The sequence below is a fragment of the Bubalus bubalis genome, chromosome 1 (assembly GCF_019923935.1).
Source record: "Bubalus bubalis isolate 160015118507 breed Murrah chromosome 1, NDDB_SH_1, whole genome shotgun sequence".
NCBI lineage: Eukaryota > Metazoa > Chordata > Mammalia > Artiodactyla > Bovidae > Bubalus > Bubalus bubalis.
Window position 1 is genome coordinate 197470570 of NC_059157.1, and position 20101 is coordinate 197490670.

At 49.3% G+C, this 20101-nt stretch overlaps 1 protein-coding gene across 7 annotated transcripts in view; it reads left to right on the forward strand.

Moving 5' to 3' along the window:
• BTD (biotinidase) overlaps positions 1 to 20101 on the forward strand; it is a 43983-nt gene that overhangs the window by 14983 nt on the left and 8899 nt on the right. For 4 of the 7 annotated variants that reach the window (XM_006048725.4, XM_006048726.4, XM_044948659.2 and 1 more), the window contains exons 2-3: positions 7741 to 8011; positions 13278 to 13427. In XM_006048725.4, the coding sequence (XP_006048787.4) occupies positions 7757 to 8011; positions 13278 to 13427 (405 nt within the window). In that variant the 5' untranslated portion in view covers positions 7741 to 7756. The other 3 variants (XM_044948664.2, XM_044948651.2, XM_006048727.4) reach the window with 3 other exon arrangements.

A 20101-nucleotide genomic window follows, 5' to 3' on the forward strand; every position in this document is an offset into this window, starting at 1 on the left:
CTCCTCTCTTGGGAGCTTAGCTGTGCCTCTCCCGTATATGCTTCATGCACCCTCGTAGGAGAAGGTGGCCTTTGGCAGGTTTTCTCTAGTGCTTTGTTTTGCTTTAGCTTTTTTTATTCTTTCATTTACTCTTCCTGCTGTCGTCCATTCTCAGTGTTTCTGGACTGTCCTATTAGGGATTGTTCTTTTGACTTGGGGACCGTGGTTTCCATTGTTCTCCGCTGCCTGCATCCAGTGCATCCCCACCATCCTGTTGGTCCTGTGACGCGGGTGTCTCCCTCGCCAGCACGGGAGCGACATGCGTGATGTCCTGATCTTTGGCCTATCTTGCCTTAGAGATATCGTGTCCACCATACGCTTAATTCACGAAGAGCTGTTCCATTGTGCCCACTTTTGAGCACATCTTCCCTGAATATGTGACCTGTGGTTCTAGAGCATCGTGCTTTCTGTCCGCTGCTTGTGTTTCTCCACGTCCAGCCTTCAGGGCCTCATTCTCTAAAAGGTGCTTCTTCTGACCACTCTGATTGAAGGTAGTCCAATACAGAAGTGGGCGGGGGGCGGGGGGGCGGCGTTTCTCAAGGGCTTTGAAAGACAGTTCTTTGCTGATACCACGGAGGCTTATTTCAGAGACCTTGATGACAGTTCCGGAGGGCTGGGAAGGTGAAGCCCAGCCGGAAGTCATAGATGTCCCAGAAGAGCAGGGTCGCCACAACCGCCTGCACTGTTCCTCTGGCCCAAGACCCGTGGAGAGTGAGGATGCAGAGCCGCTCCGAGCTCGCCCTGCTTCCTTGGCCAAGGTCTATGAACCACAGTTGAAGAGGTCTCAGCAATTCATTTTTGGCTCCCAAAGATTTCAGATAAGTTTTTGAAAAGAAATCCAGTACATTTTTGCAGAATATAGCTGGAAGATTTTTCAGATTATCTATTTATTTATGAATGTATACTATTTATAAATTTTTAAAATTAAAATTTATTTAAATTTATAAATATATCATTTATTTTATTGTATTTCTACGTATTTCTTTATTCATCTTATGAAATTACTGAATGGGGTATCTATCTATTACCCCTGTTTTATTCTTTTAAAATCAGGAACTTTAAACATGTGAAAATCAGCAACAATCTGGTTCTACTGTGATGTTCCTGTTGAGGCAAAGACAAGCACTGAATCGTTTAACTGACCTGGATCAGATGGTTTTGGGGACTCCCCCCACCCCCAATTTGATTGTTTACTTTGCTGCTCATTTTCAGTAATATGGTGGAAATACTCTGAAATCTTCCCACGTTCTCTCAGCCCTATTGGAGAGGCACCTGAGAAATTAAGGTGATGGTTCTGGCTCACATTTTTCTTTGACGTGAGCAGAAGACAGAGACAGAATGGACCTGCCTTTACCCTCCAGCCCAGTGGTTCTCCAGGCGACCCAGGCTAGGAGCGTCAGTACCACCATCACCCAGGAATTTGTTAGAAAAATTCATATTCTTGGGCCCTACCCCAGAGCTGCTGAGTTAAAACTCCCAGGAACAGGGCCCCCGGAGCTCCGTGTTCAAGCCCTGCGGGTGTCCCAGCATTAGGCCCACGTTTGAGAACCCCTGCTCTGGTCTGATAACCCACACTCTCTCGTGGGAGGGTGCTGTGAATTTGTCAAATTCTGCTGCAACTGCATTGAAGACACTGCCGTGGTCTTTGACGTTCTGATAAACCACCCTTGTCTGGAACGTGCACGGGGAGGGCTGGACCAGGAGCCAGGAGAGCTGCTTTCTCGATTGTCACCACTAACTGGTCCTGGAGGACTCCCTCACCAGGAAAGTGGCGTTTTTCCATCTGCTTTTCTTGCTTTGTGTGACAGGAAGATAAAATGAAACAGTGGATGTTAAAGTGGTTTGAAAATGTTAGCATGCAATGTGAAACGCAAGGCCGCGTCCGTATAAGAGTCCCTGTAGAGCTTTACCCCGACCAGATTTCCCTGTGAACAGTCCTGTGTGTCTGCCGTGGGCTGTGTTGCTGTGCACACCCACTCACAGCTGTTAGAAATCACAGCTAGCTTAGCACCTGTGAATACAGAGGAGGCAATAGGTCCTAGGAACATGACAGAGTGAAAAATAAATAGCTTTCACGAGACCCCAGTCTTGGAAAATCAAATGCTTTTTAGTTTTTTCACTGTAAACAAGATAGGTGAAATGTTAGAAATGAAAGGGAGAAGGAAAGGAGGGGGAAAAACACCCGTTTACTTCTTAAGAAGGACCCACTATCGTGGCATTCGTGCTGACGGTGGTACCCAGTTTGCCCACAGGGTGGCAGCTGCAGACCTGGAGGCTCAGCCTCACGGGCCCTCTTCTCTGCACAAGAGTGAAAAAACGAAAAAGAGCCTTCTTCCATTCATTCAACACCTGCGCGTCTCAGGGGGCGGTTTTGTCTTCAATTATAGAGATAATATCCCATTTGAGGAAAAGAAAGGTGGCCCTATTTCAGCTCAAGGGACCTGTGATTGCTCATTGGGCGTTCCACGAGAGTGACCGCAGTGGACAGACAGAGGTGGCAGCCCAAGGCCCGGCCGCGGTCACACCCCTGTGTGTCCCTTTCTTGTTTGGTGACAACAGCTGGGCTGTTTTTTAAGGGGAATCATGACCTACCAGTTCAGCCTGCAGTGCCTGGTAATTTACTCACTGTCCCGTGTGAATTCGGCCTTGAACCCCAGCACCACCCTCCGCGGCCCCCTGAGGCACCGGAGTCTTGGTGGCGGAAATTCGCAGGAAACTGGGCTCCAACACCGTGGGGCTTTACATTGCTCAAGAGGAGGGGGCTTCCTTGGGGTTTCTTTAAATTCAGATTATATAAATTAGATGGAGATGGGCACTCTTTCTTTTTTTCTTTTTTTAATGGAAAGATAATTGCTTTACAGAATTTTGCTGTTTTCTGTCAAACCTCAACATGAATCAGCCATAGGCTGATTTCTTTAGAAAAAAAATTTTTTTAATTTTCTATTGGAATGTAGCTGATTAGCAATGTTGTGATGGTTTCAGGTGGACAGCAAAGGGACTCAGCCGTACACATACATGTATCCCTTCTCCCCCAAACTCCCCTCCCAGCCAGGCTGCCACATAACATGGAGCAGAGTTCCCTGTGCTCTACAGTAGCTCCTTGTTGGTTCTCCATTTAAAATACAGCAGCGTGTCCATGTCCATCCCAAACTCCCCAACTGTCCCTTCCCTCCATCCTCCCACTCCCATCCCCCCAACCATGAGTTCTCATAGTTTGTGACTATGTTGCTGTTTTGTAAATAAATTCATTTGTATCATTTCTTTTCAGATTTTACATATAAGGGATGTCATATTTCTCCTGTCTGACTTACGAGATGCTCATACTTACTTACGTGAAAGGACTTAGGGAAATCACAAAATTCATGAGAATGGGTTTAAAACTATTTAGAGCTTCACAGTGTTTTTCTTGAAGTCCTGTCGGACACATGCAGAGGTGTATTCCGCTCATTCCTAATAACTTAGCTGGTCCCGCTTTGTTCCACGGGATGTAACATTTCCTCTGCCAACTCTTCCTGCCTCTTTCCCAATAAGGGGGCTGTTATTCTACCCGGCAAGTGAAAAGTGACAAGCTCTTTTATTAAAACAATCAGGACATCTAAATATAAAATTTTAAAGGTGTATACCCGCCTCTGAAATTATCTTATTAAGAATACCTTCATAATAATCCTTTCATTTTATTGCAAAAGACACTACTGTAATAGCAAGGCTAGTAAGGAAACACAGCTAATTATCAAAGTGACTCATGTAGCAAGATGGAAAATCTAAGTTCCTTGTGTGTAAAAATATCTCGTGATTGACGTGTTACCAAATTTCCAGAAAATCGATTTCCACGTCATGATTTAAGGCTTTGATTGCTTTCCCTCATGGATCGCAGGAACTTTCCCGAGCAGAATGAGCATCCGGGGAGCATGCTTCCTTATGAAATGAGAAGCAGAGGCTTCTGTAGGCAGTGGGCAGGTGAGGATACTGGCATGAAGGAGTCCCTCCACCCCGGCCGTTTCCTGTCGGGACCGCGAGTGCTCTGACCCTCCCTGTGGGGGCGCCGGGGAGTCACCGGGAGATTCTGAACAGAGGAGCGGCTCTGAGCGCTCAGGCTTTACCTGGATCTCCGTGGAGAAGGGGCCGGAGGAGAGGGGGAACCACTGGGGGAGCTGCCCGTTGCCGCCCTCTGACTTCATTTTCCATCGCCTCCCAGCCCTCTGCTCTCCTGGCTGTTTCTCGAGCCATCCCCAAAGCCCCCACTTGGCCATTTTAACCAAGCAGCCCTCTGCCTGGAGCCTTTTCCCCACCAGGAGTCCACAGCCCTCCTCTCGCACCTTCTTCAGATACCAGGGTCTCTTTGAGCCCTTCCTGATCTAAAACCTGCCCCACCCCCACCGCCAGCCCTCCCTGCCCTCTCCCCGTCTCTATCTTTCCTTCCTACTTATTGCCAACTGCTGCATGAAGTGCAGTCAGCAGGGCAAATAGCGGTGGGATTAATGTCCCAATAAACTCATCATCAGTTGAAAGATCTGAAGGTAGAAAGTGCACTCAGCACGCCCAGCCCACCTGCTGTGCCCAGAGCACTCACAGGTGGGCAGAACCCTCTAACCCCAGGCCTGGTTTGGCATAAAGGGTGGAAGTCTCACAGGATTTCTGGAACACCTACTGAAAGGGAGAAACAGCACGACGTGTGGGGCCAGATGGTTGTCAGAGTGCGGGTTGTTCAGCGTTGTGATCTTAGGGTCCAGTATCTGCCCCGTGCAGGCTGAGAGAGGGTCGCTAGGCAGGCCCCCATTCTGAGTCCCGAGCACAGTTTCTGCTGAAAGCATACAGCTTTTGCAGCATCGTAAAGTCACGAGTGAGGGACCCTCTGTGTGCATTGTGGCAGATACGTGGTGGGGGGTGGTCCACTCGGAAGGGCTGGGCACCTTCACCACCGAGTCCTTGAGGCCAGCGCCTGCAACTGGCACGGGCAGGCGTCACATGGACATTGAAGTGAGTGTCCACCAGCCCTGCCATCTCCCTGCCGGCTCAGGGGGGCACGGGAAGCAGGGGGTGGGAGTCAGGTGTCACTTCAGTGACGCCTCCACGCCGGGCCCTTCTTGGAGTCTCATCTCACGTCAAATACCTATGATGGAAGGAGGCTCGTAGCTCGCTCTTCAGACTGAACACAGGCCTCCAGCAACCTCTGTGTTCAGGGTCCAGGCCCTGCCCAGCTCTGCAGGGGGGTCAGTTGCTGGGCTGCCAGAAACCTCCTGACTCTAGGGCCCTGATATTCCTGGGGAGCCCCCCACCCCTCAGCCACGGGCATGGCTCCCAAGCCAACTCCGGGCCCCCTCGCATCCTGGCCGCCCCCAGCCCTGCCTTTCAGAGCTCCTGCCACATGAAGAATTCGGTTAAAACGTCTGCGGTGGCACCACTTTGCAGCAGGGACGCTGTGGTGCCTATTTTTACTCGAATGACTCGTTCTCTGCCACCTCAGTAGGCTTACTTCCTTTGGAGTGTGACTACCTGGCTGAATCTGCCTAACCGCTCATTCCTGACTGACCTCTGTTCACGCAGAAATGATGGCACCTTTTGTAAAGAATCTAAATTTATTTTCTCAAAATAGAAAGAAAGGTGATTCCGTGCCATTTCCGCGAGTTCCTTGCTTTGCCAGATTGCAGTCCCTGAGACGTAAACAAAGGTTCTGCGTCCCCACATCAGTGGTGGGCAGCTCTTAGCTGAGGAAGGAGGGCCCTGCAAACAGCAACCTTGCTCCAGGGCCTCCTGACCTGCCCCCACCCAGCCCCGGGTCATCTGCCCCCCAAGCACCCCCATCACGGGCCTCGTTTTCCTCCCTCTTAGGGAGAGACCTGGGTTCAATCCCTGGGTTGGGAAGATTCCCTGGAGAAGGGAAAGGCTACCCACTCCAGTATTCTGGCCTGGAGAATTCCATGGACCCTATAGTCCATGGGGTCGCAAAGAGTTGGGCACGACTAGCAACTTTCACTCACTCCCTCACTCAGGGAGGCCATGGCCTTACATTGCGAATGTGACTTTGAAGATGAACGTATCCCCCCGCAAACCACTCTCCATTATCATCATTCTGAAACCAGAGCTGGAATGTTAAACAGATTTTGAGACTTCAAAAATTATTCCTTGCTGGTCTTCAGAAACAAAACTCAAGTAAGAAAGCTTATCAATTGCACTTCTGTTTCTGCTCAAAAGCTCCTGACCGAGGGCTCAAAGGCCCCTTGTTCTGACCTCCTGACACGGCAGCGCCCCAGGGCCTGGCGTTTGGGTGGACCTTTTATTCCCCAGGGAAGGAGGGGCAGTTTGCGAGGAGCCGCCGGGGCAGGGGAAGGCACGCCACCCGGCCGGAGCAGTCTCTGAGTCTGTGGGGGTTCTGACGGAGCACCCGGAGCCGGGCTGCTCCTGAAAATAGTTACAGTTGCTTTTGTTTTTGGAACTTTTGCAAGAAAAAGAAATTTGTGGTGCCTGGAGAGCCTGGTTTCGGAATGCAAGCACAGGGCCTCTGAGTCAGACTTGGGCGGGACGTCATTTTCTCATTAAGGAACAGAATATGGTTTCTTGATCTGTTTCTGCTGTCTTGATGTTTAGCTGGATTCCTGGGTGGTTGGTCAGCCTGGGTACATCTCCAGAGAGCAGGGGGCCCGGCCTTGGCACCACCCGGCAAATCTGTGTGCCAGGGGAGGGGCTTTGGCTGCCAGGCCAGGTCGATTTTCAAGGCAGAACTGTGTGTAAAAACGCCCAGTGACAGATAACTATTAAAAATTAAAATTCCTGTTCTTGGGGGAAAAGGCACACACAGAAGTGTCATTGTGAGTGATATGATTTACTTCTAATCTCTTACAGTACGAGCTAGAAAGCTGAGTTTCCTTTCCAGAAAATTCTCATTTATTTTCAAAAAGTTGCATTTTATTACTGCTGAAGGATTTTAATTTCCAAATGAGTATGCTTTTTTTTTTTTTTAAAAAAACAGGAGTTTTGGAAATCCCAGAGACAGAAGTAGAAAAAGTCACAGTGTATGATGGCAATTCTCAAGTTCAAGGAGGGGTGAGGGGAGCCATGCTGTGATGGCAGACTTCTTTTAGCCCATCTGTAAACTGACATTTAAGTAGAAGTCGGCAGTTTCTCTGCACCAAGTTAAAGACTGTTGTGCTGGCTAAGGGGAGGCTTATGTGTAAGCCTTTATAGAAGTATATAGATACTCACTACCAACCAAAGAAAGGCAGGGAGGAGAGCTGTGACGCGTCGGGTTTTATGGCTAGGGGAGCCGAGCTGTACTTTGAGGACCAGCCATCACAGCCGGTCTGGACGGTTGACCAGCGGCATGAGCGTGCGTATGGAGGGCAGGCTGTGGGGTGTGGGGGTACGTCACAGAATGATGTAAAACCATCAGACTAGTCATTATTGCCTAAATCTGAAACCTGCAGCTAGAAGAGTCCTGCTGGGGAAACAATCGCGGCCAACACTGGGTCTGTTTTGGAAATGTTCTGATCCGGACGGTTAACACAGGGAGCCGTTTTATTAAAGGGCTCTCGCTCCATGTTTGGAGAGAATCGCACACCCTTTTATTAGGAACGTGAAGCAAAGCCTTTGAGCTGCAGCGTCTTGGCAGGTAGTTGCCGGGAATAACGAATTGCATCTGTGGAAGCCCCGGTCCTGGCAGGATCCTGGCCTCAGCCGTCCTCTCCTCACCCCTTCCCCTTCTAGACTGACCAGCGGCGCCATGTCCAGAGCCGGCCGGCAGCTGGCCCTTCTCCTGTGCGGCTGCTGCGTGGCTGTGGCCGTCCCGGGGGGCCTGGCCAAGGAGGGCTGTCCAGCTGAGCCCCGCCAGGCCTCCCACTATGTGGCCGCCGTGTACGAGCACCGATCCTTCCTGAGTCCTGACCCACTGGCCCTCACCAGCCGCGAGCAGGCCTTGGAGCTCATGCATCGGAACCTCGACGTCTACGAGCAGCAAGTGACAACCGCGGCCCGAAAGGCAAGGCGTGCTCAACAGGGCGGGCTGGCCCCGGGTCGGTGGTCCCCCGCAGCCCCTCTGGGAAATCAGACCCAGAGTGCTGAGCTGAAGGAATTAGGTGGCTCAGTTCAGTCCAGTTGCTCAGTCGTGTCCGACTCTTTGCGACCCCATGGACTGTAGCACACTGGGCCTCCCTGTCCCTCACCAACTCCTGGAGTCCACCCAAACTCATGTCCATTGAATCGGTGATGCCATCCAATTATCTCATCCTCTGTCATCTCCTTCTCCTCCCGCCTTCAGTCTTTCCCAGCATCAGGGTCTTTTTCATTGAGTCAGTTCTTCACATCAGGTGGCCAAAGTATTGGAGTTTCAGCTTCAGCATCAGTCCTTCCAAAGAATACTCAGGACTGAGCCGCATCAGGGAGCTAGAGGCCCGCTACTCAGAGGGCGGTCTGCAGACCAGCAGCATCAACCTGCCCGCCAGAGCCCGTGAGAAATGCAGAACACAGGGTCCCGTCCTAGACCTGCAGAGTCGGAATCTATTATTTTGTAAGATCCCCAGGTGATGCTTCCCCTCCAGCCTGGGGGACATGCCGGGCCAGGCCCCTGGTTATCACACGTGGGGGCTGCTAAACCAACTGGGTGTCTGGTGGCTCCCATGCCTACAGAGTGGGCCAGGGTGCAGGCTGGGGCCTTGGCTTTCTTTAAGGCACCCCCAGGAGGAAGAAGGTGCAGAAACACTGCAAAGCTGCCTGCCCGCTGGCCGCTCCCGCTCTTGGAGGCTTTCAGAGTCTAACTGAACCAGGGAGCCACCCCGGAACGAGTTTGCTGCCTCCTGACGATGCGGGGGGCTCATTGCTGGTCCCTGTGCTGGACCCCGAGCAGCCCGAGGGCCCAGTCCAGACAGAACCGAGCCCAGTGGACAGAGTGGACTGGTGCCGCCTCTGTACCGGGGAAGAAGGGGGGTACCAACTGGAGGGAGGGCCGGGGGGGAAGAACCAGCGGGGCTGCTGAAGGATGCCCCATTCTTGGGGACAGGTGGGGACCCCCTGGGGGCAGAGGCCCGTGCCTGTGAGGTCGGGGACAGACCACGTGCCCAAGCAGCCCCCCACCCCTGCTCAGGGAGGCCAGCCCTGCCCGGCCACGTTCTGACATGCGGCCTGTAGCGCAGGTACGTGGAGCACACTGATGTTGGAAGGGCACCTAGAGACCATGTCCTCCTGCTTCTGACCCAGACCCTCCTCCTCTGTTCCCAACCTGATGCCCAGCCCTGGATGCCTCCAGGGCCCAGGGCTCCCCGTCCACTTGAAGACGGTGGGAACTCCTGGGAAAGAGCTTTCTTTCCATGAGCGACAGTCAGCCTCCCTGCCACCGCCGCCCATCACGCTGTCCTCCGAGCCCAACAGGACACACTGAATCCCACTGCCCCCAACCCACGCTGCCTCCCCCAGAGCACAGCCTGGCTTCACGGCCGGGATCTCTCCCCAGGCCCATTGGGGGTCTCTCCCAGGCCCATTGGGATCTGTCCCCAGGCCCATCGGGATCTTCCCCCAGGCCCGTCAGGATCTCTCCCCAGGCCCATCGGGATCTCTCCCCAGGCCCATCGGGATCTGTCCTCAGGCCCATCGGGATCTGTCCCCAGGCCCATCCGCAGCTCCTGGACAGAGGCGGTTCCAGCCCTTCCCCCAAGGCTTTCTGGATTACCCCATACCCTGAACTGTGCACAGCTCTGTTGAGGACAGGGTGGAGCAGACCTGTCTCCATTCTCAGTCTAAGTGTTGTCCCCAGATGAAAAGCTTTTCACAGTTACATCTCGCTGTGGGCTCGCCAGGCACTTGCTGTCAGTTGCAGCCCCCGAGGCCTTTTCACACAGACATACACACTGCCAAGGCCGTGCCATCGTGTAAGGTGAATTGATTTAATCTGATAGCAAAGCCTCCCATTGATGCCATTAAATTTCATCGTTCCAGCCTGTTGGGCTATTTGGGGATCCGTACGGGCGTCCTGCGTATCAGTTACCATCACTCACGTCATTCACACCTCCTGGACACAGCTTGTTTCAGTCTGCCCTGAAGTCGGTGTAAAAACATCCCAGGCCATGCCCCCAGGCCTTCTCCTGACACAGATCCATTCTCTGCACGGGGGCGTTGGCTTGCACCGTGCTGAAATGTCACCCCCTTTCCCTCCATCCTGTCCACAAAACCACACGGAGACATTCGGCAGCTGCCGTACTGAAACCCAGAGACCGTGACTGCAGTATCCCTGCCTTTTCATCACCTGCCCCCAAATGAAACATGTAACATGTTTTTATTAAACGTACACTGGCTGCAGACATCGTTCCATCTCTACCTGTGGTCCAGGAGCAAGGGTGAAGCTGTTGATCTGGTCATTTTTAGGACTTACAGACATCTTAGCTCCCCTACATGGTTATGTGTGTTAAAGTCACCTCTAAGACAGGTTGATGTCAAGTGTGTGTCAAAGTTTTGTATCAAACATGCTATAAGGGCAGAGGTTCCTGCAGGCCAACAAGTTCTCTCTTGACAGAGGCATTTACAGTGAAGAAAAGGAGTCATGCTTAAAGATATCAGGCTGGGAGCTCACCTGGGTTGGCACTCGGAATTCCTCAGGAGTTCTTGGGCTACTGCTGTATCAGGAAACTGCTCAAGCCCTTTGTCAGGCCTGCAGAGTGCTTCCTAGAAGGCATCAGACCCCGAGTTTTGCCTCTGCTCCAGTCTGAGTCCTCATTCCTGGCAGGCATGTAGTTAGGACATACAATTTAATATTAATAGGTATACATAACTGTTACTTTCCACAGGTAACCATTCAGTGCTTTCAAAGCTTTTTAATAAAGGAAAAACATTTGTCCAAGTATAATTTGCAAAAAGTTAGAAACGTGACTCTTACACATAGAGAAGAATGGACATGTGTCAAAGGTTTTATTTAACTCATTAATTAGCCAAGGAACCAGTAAGGTGGTAAAGCTGGCTCAAAAGAGAATTTGAGGAAGAGATGTGAGTGTATCCATCAGCCAAATGAATGTGGAAATGAATCTGCTAATAGAGACAAAACTGGCTAATGCTGCCCTGTGCCGCGCTGTGCTTACTCGCTCAGTCATGTCCACTCTCTGCAACCCCACGGACTGTAGCCCGCCAGGCTCCTCTGCCCCTGGGATTCTCTAGGCAAGGATGCTGAAGTGGGTTGCCATGCCCTCCTCTAGGGGATCTTCCCGACCCAGGGATTTAACCCAGGTTTCCTGCATTGCAGGAGGATTCTTTAGTCCTACAGGGCAATAAAACATCATCTTTAGGGTGATGTTTTGTTAAACAGCAAAGGCAAACAATGGTACATTCACCAGATAAATGATCCTCCAATGCGCTTGTCAGTCAGTACTCTGCTCTACCGTGGAAACACATACGTATACAGAGAATGTAGACAGACATTCTTCATCTTGTTTATTTCTGAGTTTGCGATAATTTTCCTTTCTAATGTGCAGTAAGATGACCAAACGCATTTTCTGCCGGAGGGAATGAATTTTGCTGTGATCTTTCTGGAAGGCTATTTGGCAACGTATGTTAAGAATTTAAATTTTTTTCCTATGTTTGACTCTCAGTATTTTCACTTATAAAGCTTTATTTATAAAGAAATACCAGAGTTCCAATCAAAGATTTGTGAACAGTGCTCATCCAGAAAGTGTTTTGAGTGCCCTGTAGGCAGGTGGTCACCACCGTTGTCCAGCAACAGAGGATAAACTGTGGCGTCTTCTTAAATATTATCCAGTGTCTAATACAAGTGATGTTTCTGAAGGTGTCTTTGTAGTTTTGTTTTTTTTTTTTAATAATTTTTTTATTTATCTCTGGCTGCACGGGACTCACTGCGGCACACAGGCTGTCTCTAACTGTGGTGAGCAGGGCCGACTCTTCGTTGCGGGTGTGCGGGCTTCTCATCGAGGTGGCTTCTCTTGTTGCAGAGCGTGGGCTGTAGGCACTCGCGTTTCAGTGGCTGCAGCACTCGAGCTGGGTACTCGGTGCTTGCAGGCTCCAAGGAGCATGGGCTTAGTTGACGTGGTGCCGGGGCTCAGCTGCTCTGCAGCACAGGGAATCCTCCCAGACCAGGGACTGAACCCGTCCCCTGCATGGGCAGGGGGATTCTTACCCACTGTACCTCCAGGCAAGTCCTGGCATCTTTGTAGTCTTGATGGTTCTGTAGTGAGAGCATCAAGATAGAAAACTGTATGTTTTTTATTGTCTCAGTTATACACACACACACACACACACATAGACGGAGAGGGGAAAAAATGAAATCAGGATGTTAGCAATTCCTATCTTCATGATACAGGCTTAGGAATTCTTCCTTTATAATTTCTGTTTTCCAAATGTTCTACAAATAAGCTTTCATGGGTTTTATATAGCCAGGAAAAAGTTATAAGGGTGTGCAGTGCATTCCGGAAATCAGTGACTCAGATTGCCTGTTACTCTCGATGACTCGTGCCTGCTCGCCGCCCTCCGCCACCACTCGCCGTGGCTGAGGCTCCAGGCTTGGCACCTTCAGCCCAGTAAGAAGGGAGCAGCTGCAAAGGGCCTGGCCCTGTCTGTTCGGGCTGTCTCAGGCAGCTGCCATCCCCCTGGGCTGCCCCAGTTGTGAAGAGGCCTGTAAGGGGCCCAGGGCTCTAAGCGGAGTCTCCTAACTCCCAGGGAGAGAAACGCAAGTTAGGCCCCAGTCCTGGTTCCTATGCTGAAATCAGCTCGACCCTGACCCCCCAGCCCAGGGGGGGCCCACCTCTGCTGCACGTTAGAGTCACCCGGGGCCCTGTAGACAAACTCTGTCCCTGGGACCTGCTCATAGCCGACAGAAGCAGATTCTAGGCACGGGCCGCCGGATCACCCTGGGACAGCCAGTGTGTTTTAAGAAGCTCCCCTGCCTGACGGAGAAGCGCAGTGAAGGCTGAAAGCCACTGGACTATTGGTAGCATGTGTGTTGAGCATGGCGTTCAGGGCCTGTTGTAGTTCCCACTGCAGCCCCCAGGGCACCACCCCGGCTCCTAACCCCGCTCCCTCCGGCCAGGCTTACCTGTCCCCACTGCCCCCGACCAGCCCCAGGCACGTCCCTGGTTCCAGGAGGACACTGTCTCGGTTCCCTGAGAGTCAGACCCAGTGAACTGTTCCCCCCAAGGCTCAGATCCCTGGCCCTCCGGTCCCTGGTTCCGAGTGGCTGCGGGTCGGCTGTCGGAGGCATGTGGGCTGCTTCCGGCATCTGCTGACAGACTGTCCTCTGATGTTTTGACTTACAGGGTGCACAGATCATAGTGTTTCCAGAAGACGGCATCCACGGATTCAACTTTACAAGGACATCCATTTACCCGTTCTTGGACTTCATGCCATCTCCCCACTCAGTCAGGTGGAACCCGTGCCTGGAGCCCCACCGCTTCAATGACACGGAGGTAAGTGAGGGGCCTGGCTTCCCTCCTAAGGGGGCAGGAGGCACATGGAGCTGGGCCAGGCCAGGGGCCAGGAGCCAGGACGTGCAGAGCCCTTCAGATCCTGAAAACCAAGCCAAAGCTCCCTGTGCCCCACAGTTAGAGTGTCCGCTACTACGAGGCCTTTACTCACCTGAGGCTCGTTGTGGTTTTCAGTCACCAAGGAATGCATGAATATGTGCTAGAACAACAGACCAAACAGAAGTTAAAAAAGCGGGGCTTCCCCAGTGGCTCAGTGGTAAAGGATCCAGCTGCAGGAGACGTAGGCTCAATCTTGGTCCAGGAAGACCCCATGGTGCTGCGGAGCAGCTCCTCCTCTGAGCCAGCGCTCCGGAGCCTGGGGACCGCGGCTACCGAAGGCCAAGCCCCCCGGAACCCCCTCTTCATGGCAAGAGAAGCCCCCACAACGAGACGCCCGACACCGCCGCCAGAGAGTGAGTAGCCCCCACTCACTGCGGCCGGAGAGAAGGGCTCCCAGGAACAAAGACCCGGCACAACCAAAAATCAATAAATAAAATTATTGTAAAAACTTAAAAAAATGCAAGTCCACTTCAGCACGCCCCATGCCCCATCCTACCCTGCTTTCTAGAGAAAACTATAAATGATTGGATGCACCTCCAACTATTAATATATTCTTGTCTATGCATCCAGCAGATACTGACATCGTTTTTATTTTAAAGTTTTTTCGTTGATGTATGGTTGATTCACCGTGTGTTAATTTCCGCTGTACAGCAAAGTGGTTCACTTACACATACGCCGTTTTTTATGTTCTTTCTCGTGTTGGTTTATCACAGGATGTTGAATATGGTTCCCTGTGCTGTATCGTAGGACCTCATCTGTCTATTTTATAGACAGCAGTTTGCATCTGCTAACCTCAAACTCCCAGTCCATCTCTCCCGCAGCCGCACCCCACCTCCCCGGCCACCATCTGCTAACCTCAAACTCCCAGCCCATCTCTCCCGCAGCCGCACCCCACCTCCCCGGCCACCATCTGCTAACCTCAAACTCCCAGCCCATCTCTCCCGCAGCCCACAGCCCCCCTCCCTGGCTCTCCTGCAGCCCGCACCCCACCTCCCCGGCTCTCCTGCAGCCCGCACCCCACCTCCCCAGCCCCTGCAAGTCTGTTCTTTGTATCTGTGAGCCTGTTTCTGTGTCATCCAGTGAAGCCACTCAGTCATGTCCGACTCTTTGTGACCCCATGGACTGTAGCCTACCAGGCTCCTCCATGTGTGGGATTTTCCAGGCAAGAACACTCAAGTGTGTTGCCATTTCCTTCTCCAGGGGATCTTCCCGACCCGGGGATGGAACCCTGCTCTCCCGCATTATAGGCAGACGCTTTACCATCTGGGCCACGCGAGAAGCCCTGTTTCATAGATAAGTTCGTCTGAGTCCTATTTTACATTCCGCATCAAAGTGATAGCGTGTGGTGCTTATCTGTCTCCTTCTGACTCACCTCACTTACTCTGATCATCTCTTGAGTCCATCCCTGTTGTTGTCCATGGCATTACTCCATTCTCATGGCTGTGTGACCTCCCACTGTGTATGCGCACCACATCTTCCTAATCCCTCTGTCAGTCAGTGGGCGCTTAGGTTGCTTCCGCGTCTTGGCTATTGTGTGTGGCGCTGCTGTGAACACGGGGGAGTGTGTCTCTTTTGGGATTAGTCTTCTCCAGGTACATGCCCAGGAGTGGGCTTGCTGGGTCCTCTGGCTGTGCTGGGTCTTGGCTGCTGCACCTGGGATCTTTGTTGTGTCCGGCGGGACCTTTCCTTGCAGCACAGAGACTCTCTAGTTGCAGCTCGCGGGCTCACTAGTCATGGCACAGTAGTTGCTCCGTGGCCTGTGGAATCCTAGTTCCTCAACCAGGGATCAAACCCGCATTCCCTGCATTGCAAGGCAGAGTCTTAACCGCTGGGCCACCAGGGAAGTCCCTTTGGTTTTTTGAGGAACCTCCATAGTGTGTCCCGCAGTGGCCGTGCCAATTTGCATTCCCACCTCCAGTGTTGGAGCGTTCTCCTTTCTCCATACCCTCTCCAGCAGTTGTTTGTAGACTTTTTAATGATGGCCATTCTGACTGGAGTGAGGCAGTTTTGATTTGCCTGTCTCTAATAACTAGCAATCTTGAACATCTCTTCATGTGCCTGTTGGCCATCTGTATGTGTCTTCTTTGGAGAAATGTCTATTTAGGTCTACTGGCCATTTTTCAATTGGGTTTTTCTTGTTGTTCCGTTGTATGAGCTGTTTGTGTATTTTGGAAATTGAGCCATCGTCTGTCACATCATTGGCAATATTTTCTCCTGGTCCGTAGGCTGACTTTTTGTATTGTGTCCTTGGCTGTAGAAAAGCTGTTTGATTAGGTCCCATTTGTCTGACTTTGCTTTTTTCCCCTCAGCTTGGGAGACTGACCTAAGACAACATTGGTTTACAATTCATGTCAGGAAATGCTTGCCTACGTGGTCTTCTAGGAGTTTTATGGCGTCATGTCTTATATTTAAGTCTTTAAGCCGTTTTGAGTTTACTTTGTGTGTGGTGTGAAGGTCATTGATTTACTTACATGTGGCTGTCTAACTTCCCCAACACTGCTTCCTAAAGAGACCGTCTTTTCTGTGTTGTATATTCTTGCCTCCTTTGTCGAAGGTTAGTTGACCATAAGTAAGTGGGTTTCGGAGAAGGCAATGGCACCCCACTCCAGTACTCTTGCCTGGAAAATCCCATGGATGGAGGAGCCTGGTGGGCTGCAGTCCATGGGGTCACTAGAGTCGGACACAACTGAGTGACTTCACTTTCACTTTTCACTTTCATGCGTTGGAGAAGGAAATGGCAACCCACTCCAGTGTTCTTGCCTGGAGAATCCCAGAAACGGGGGAGCCTGGTGGGCTGCCGTCTATGGGGTCGCACAGAGTTGGAGATGACTGAAGCGACTCAGCAGAAGCAGCAGCAAGTGGGTTTATTTCCGGGCTCTCTCTGTTCCACTGATCCGTGTTTATTTTTGTGCTAAGACCACACTGTTTTAATTACTATAGCTTTGTACTCTTGTCTAAAGTGTGGGAGGGTTATGCCTCCTGCTTTATTCTTTTTCTTCAGTATTGCTTTGACAATTCTGGGTCTTTTATGGTTGTATACAAATTTTAGGGTTATTTGTCCAAGTTCTGTGAAAAATGTCATGAATAATTTGATAGGGATCACATTAAATCTGTAGATGGCTTTGGATAGTATGGCCGTTTTAACAAAATTAATTCTTCCAATATAAGAGCATGGAATATCTTTCCATTTCTTTAAATCATCTCTAGTTTTCTTTCTTAATGTTTTATAATTCTCAGCATATGTCTTTCCTGACCCCTTGGTCACGTTTATTCCTAAGTATTTTTATTTTATTGAAACAATTTTAAAAGAGTTTTTTTTTTTTTTTACATTCCCTTTTGGATAATGTATTTTCAGTGTAGAGAAATGCAACTGATTTCTGTACGTTAATCTTGTATCCTGCTACCAGACTGAAGTTGTTTATCAGTTCTAGTAGTTTTTGTGTGGATCTTTAGGGTTTTGTTTTTTGTTTGTTTGTTTGTTTTTAATAGTATTGGGCTTCCCTGGTGGCTCAGAGGTAAAGAATCTGCCTGTGATGCAAGAGACCTGGGTTCGATTCCTGGGTCGGAAATATCCCTGGGAGAAGGGAATGGCTGCCCACTCCAGTAAACAGAATCATGTCATCTGCATAAAATGACAGTTTCACCGCTTCCCTTCCAATGTGGATGCCTTTTTTTTTTTCCTTGTCATTCCTGTTACTAGGGCTTTCCAATACTATGCTGAATACAAGTGGTAAGAGTGGGCATTTTTGTCTTGTTCCAGATTTTAGCAGGAAGACTTTCAGCTTTTCACCATTGAGTGTTATATTGGCTGTGGGTTTGTCATAAGTAGCTTCTATTAAGTTGAGATATGTTTCCTCTCTCTCTCATCTCTACTTTGGTGAGAGTTTTTTTTCATGAATGGATGTTGAATTTTATCAAAAGCTCTTTCTGTGGTTTTTGTCTCTGGTTGGTGTGATGTATCACATGTTGATTTGAGTACCCTGAACCATCCTGTGACTCTGGGTTGTGACCCTCGTACCCTGAACCATCCTGTGACTCAGGGTTGTGACCCTAGGATGAATAGCCCACTTGTGGTATATGATCTTTTTTATGTGTTGCTGGATTCAGTTTGCTAATATTTTGTTGAGAACTTTTCCATGTATATTCATCAAAGATATTGGCCTGTACTTTTCTTTTTTGGTAGTGGCTATGGTTTTAGTATCAGGCTGAGGGTGGCTTCCTAGAGTGTCTTTGATTTCACTTGTTGTGATTGGTCTGTTCAAATTGTCTATTTCTTCTAGCTTCAGTTGTGGTGGGCTGTATGTTTCTAGAAACTTGTCCATTTCATCTAAGTTGTCTGAATTGTTAGCACATAATTGTTCATAGTATTTTCTCCTGGTCTTTTATATTTCTGTGGTATCAGTTGTTATTTCTTCTTTTTCCTTCTTTTGTTTATTTGGGGTCCTCTCTCTCTCTTTTGTTTTTGTTGAGCTTGGCTAGAGATTTGTTGATTTTGTTCAGCCTTTCAAAAGACCACGTCTTGGTTTTATTGATTTTTTTTCTGTTGTTGTTTTAATCTTTATTTATTTCCTCTCTCATCTTTATTATTTCCTTCCTTCTAATGCCTTTAGGGGCTATATATAAAATTTTATTTCTTTGTTTTTGGCTGTGCTGGATCCCGTTGCTGTGGGTTTTCTCTAGTTGTAGTGAACAGGGGCTCCTCTCTGCTGCAGCGTGCAGGCTTCTCACTGCAGCGGCTTCTCTGACTGTGGAGCCTGGGCTCTAGGGCGTGCAGCCTTAGCAGCTGTGGCACGTGGCTCAGTAGTTGCAGTTCCCGGGCTCTGGAGCGTAGGCTTAATAGTTGTTGCCCACAGGCCCAGTTGCTCCACGGATGTGGGATCCTCTGTGAACCAGGGATTGAACCCGTGTCTCCTGCACGGGCAGGTGAACTCCCTACCCCTGGGCCACCCAGGGAGCCTCTGACTTTCAGGAAGGCCTGTATCACTATGAATGTCCCTCTAAGGACTGCTTTTGCTGCATCCCATAGGTTTTGTATGGCTGTGTTTTCATTGTCATTTGCTTCAAGGTATTTTTAAGATTCTTCTTTGATTTCATAATTGATTGACCCTTTGGTTTTTGATAGCATGTTGTTTAGTCTCCATGTAACCTTTTTTTTTTTTTTCCTCATTTCTTTTTCTGTGGTTGATTTCTAATCTCATGCCATTGTGGTCAGAAAAGACGCTTGAAATAATTTATGTCTTCTTACATTTCTTAAGGCTTATTTTGTGCCCTAGTATGTGGTCAATCCTAGAGAATGTTCAATGTGCACTAGAAAAGAATGTTTTTGGTTTTTTTTTTAATGTAAGGTCCTAAAAATATCAATTGAGTTTAACTGTTCTATTGTATCATTTAGGATTGCTGTGCCTTATTGATTTTCTGTCTGGAAGATCTGTCGTTGATGTGAGTGAGCTGTTAGTCTCCTACTACTATTGTATTCCTGTCAGTTTCTCCCTTTATGTCTGCATTTGTTTTATGCATTAAACATTCGGTGATCCTATACTGGGTGAATATATATTGACAAGTGTAATATCCTCTTCTTGTACTGATTGTTTTCTCATTATATAGTGTCCTTCTTTATCTTTCTTTATGGTCCTTGTTTTAAAATCTATTTTGTCTGCTATGAATATCGTGACCCTCATTTTCTTGTCATTTCCATATGCATAAAATATATTTTCCCATCCCCTCAGTTTTTTTAACTTATCTTTATTTGGCTGTGGTGGGTCTTAGTCACAGCATGCAGGATCTAGTTCCCCAGCCAGGGATCGAACCTGGGCCCCTGCACTGGGAGCGAGGAGTGTTAACTACTGGACCACCAGGCAAGTCCCCATCGCCCACTTTCAATCTGTGTTTGTCCTTCGTCCTAAAATGAGTCTCTAGTGAAGTGAAGTCGCTTAGTCGTGTCTGACTCTTGGCAACCCTGTGGACTGTAGCCCACCAGGCTTCTCCGTCCATGGGATTCTCCAGGCAAGAATACTGAAGTGGATTGCCATTTCCTTCTCCAGGGGATCTTCCCAACCCAGGGATCGAACCCAGGTCTCCTGCATTGCAGGCAGATGCTTTAACCTCTGAGCCACCAGGGAAGCCCAAATGAGTCTCTAGTAGGCAGGATATTGTAAGCACTTTTTTTTAACCCAATCTGCCACTCTTTCTTTTGATTGGAGCATTTAGTCCATTGACATTTAAGGTAATTATTGATAGATATGTATTCATTGCCATTGTAGACTTTATTTTCTAGTTGACTTTTTAATTTCTTTTTTGTTCCTTTTTCTTCTTCTTTTTGTGATTTGATGATTTTCTTTTTGTGTTATACTTATGTTCTCTTTTTGTTTTTCTGTGACTCTATTGTATGTTTTTTATTTGTGGTCACCCTGTTTTTCAAGTATATTAACCCCTTCCTACATCTCCTTGCATTAGACTTATAGTCACATGGGTTGAAACACATTCAGAGAAAAAAATCTACTTTTTCTTACTCTCCTCCCCAACATTTTATGATTTTCATGTCCTCTTTTTCATCTTCA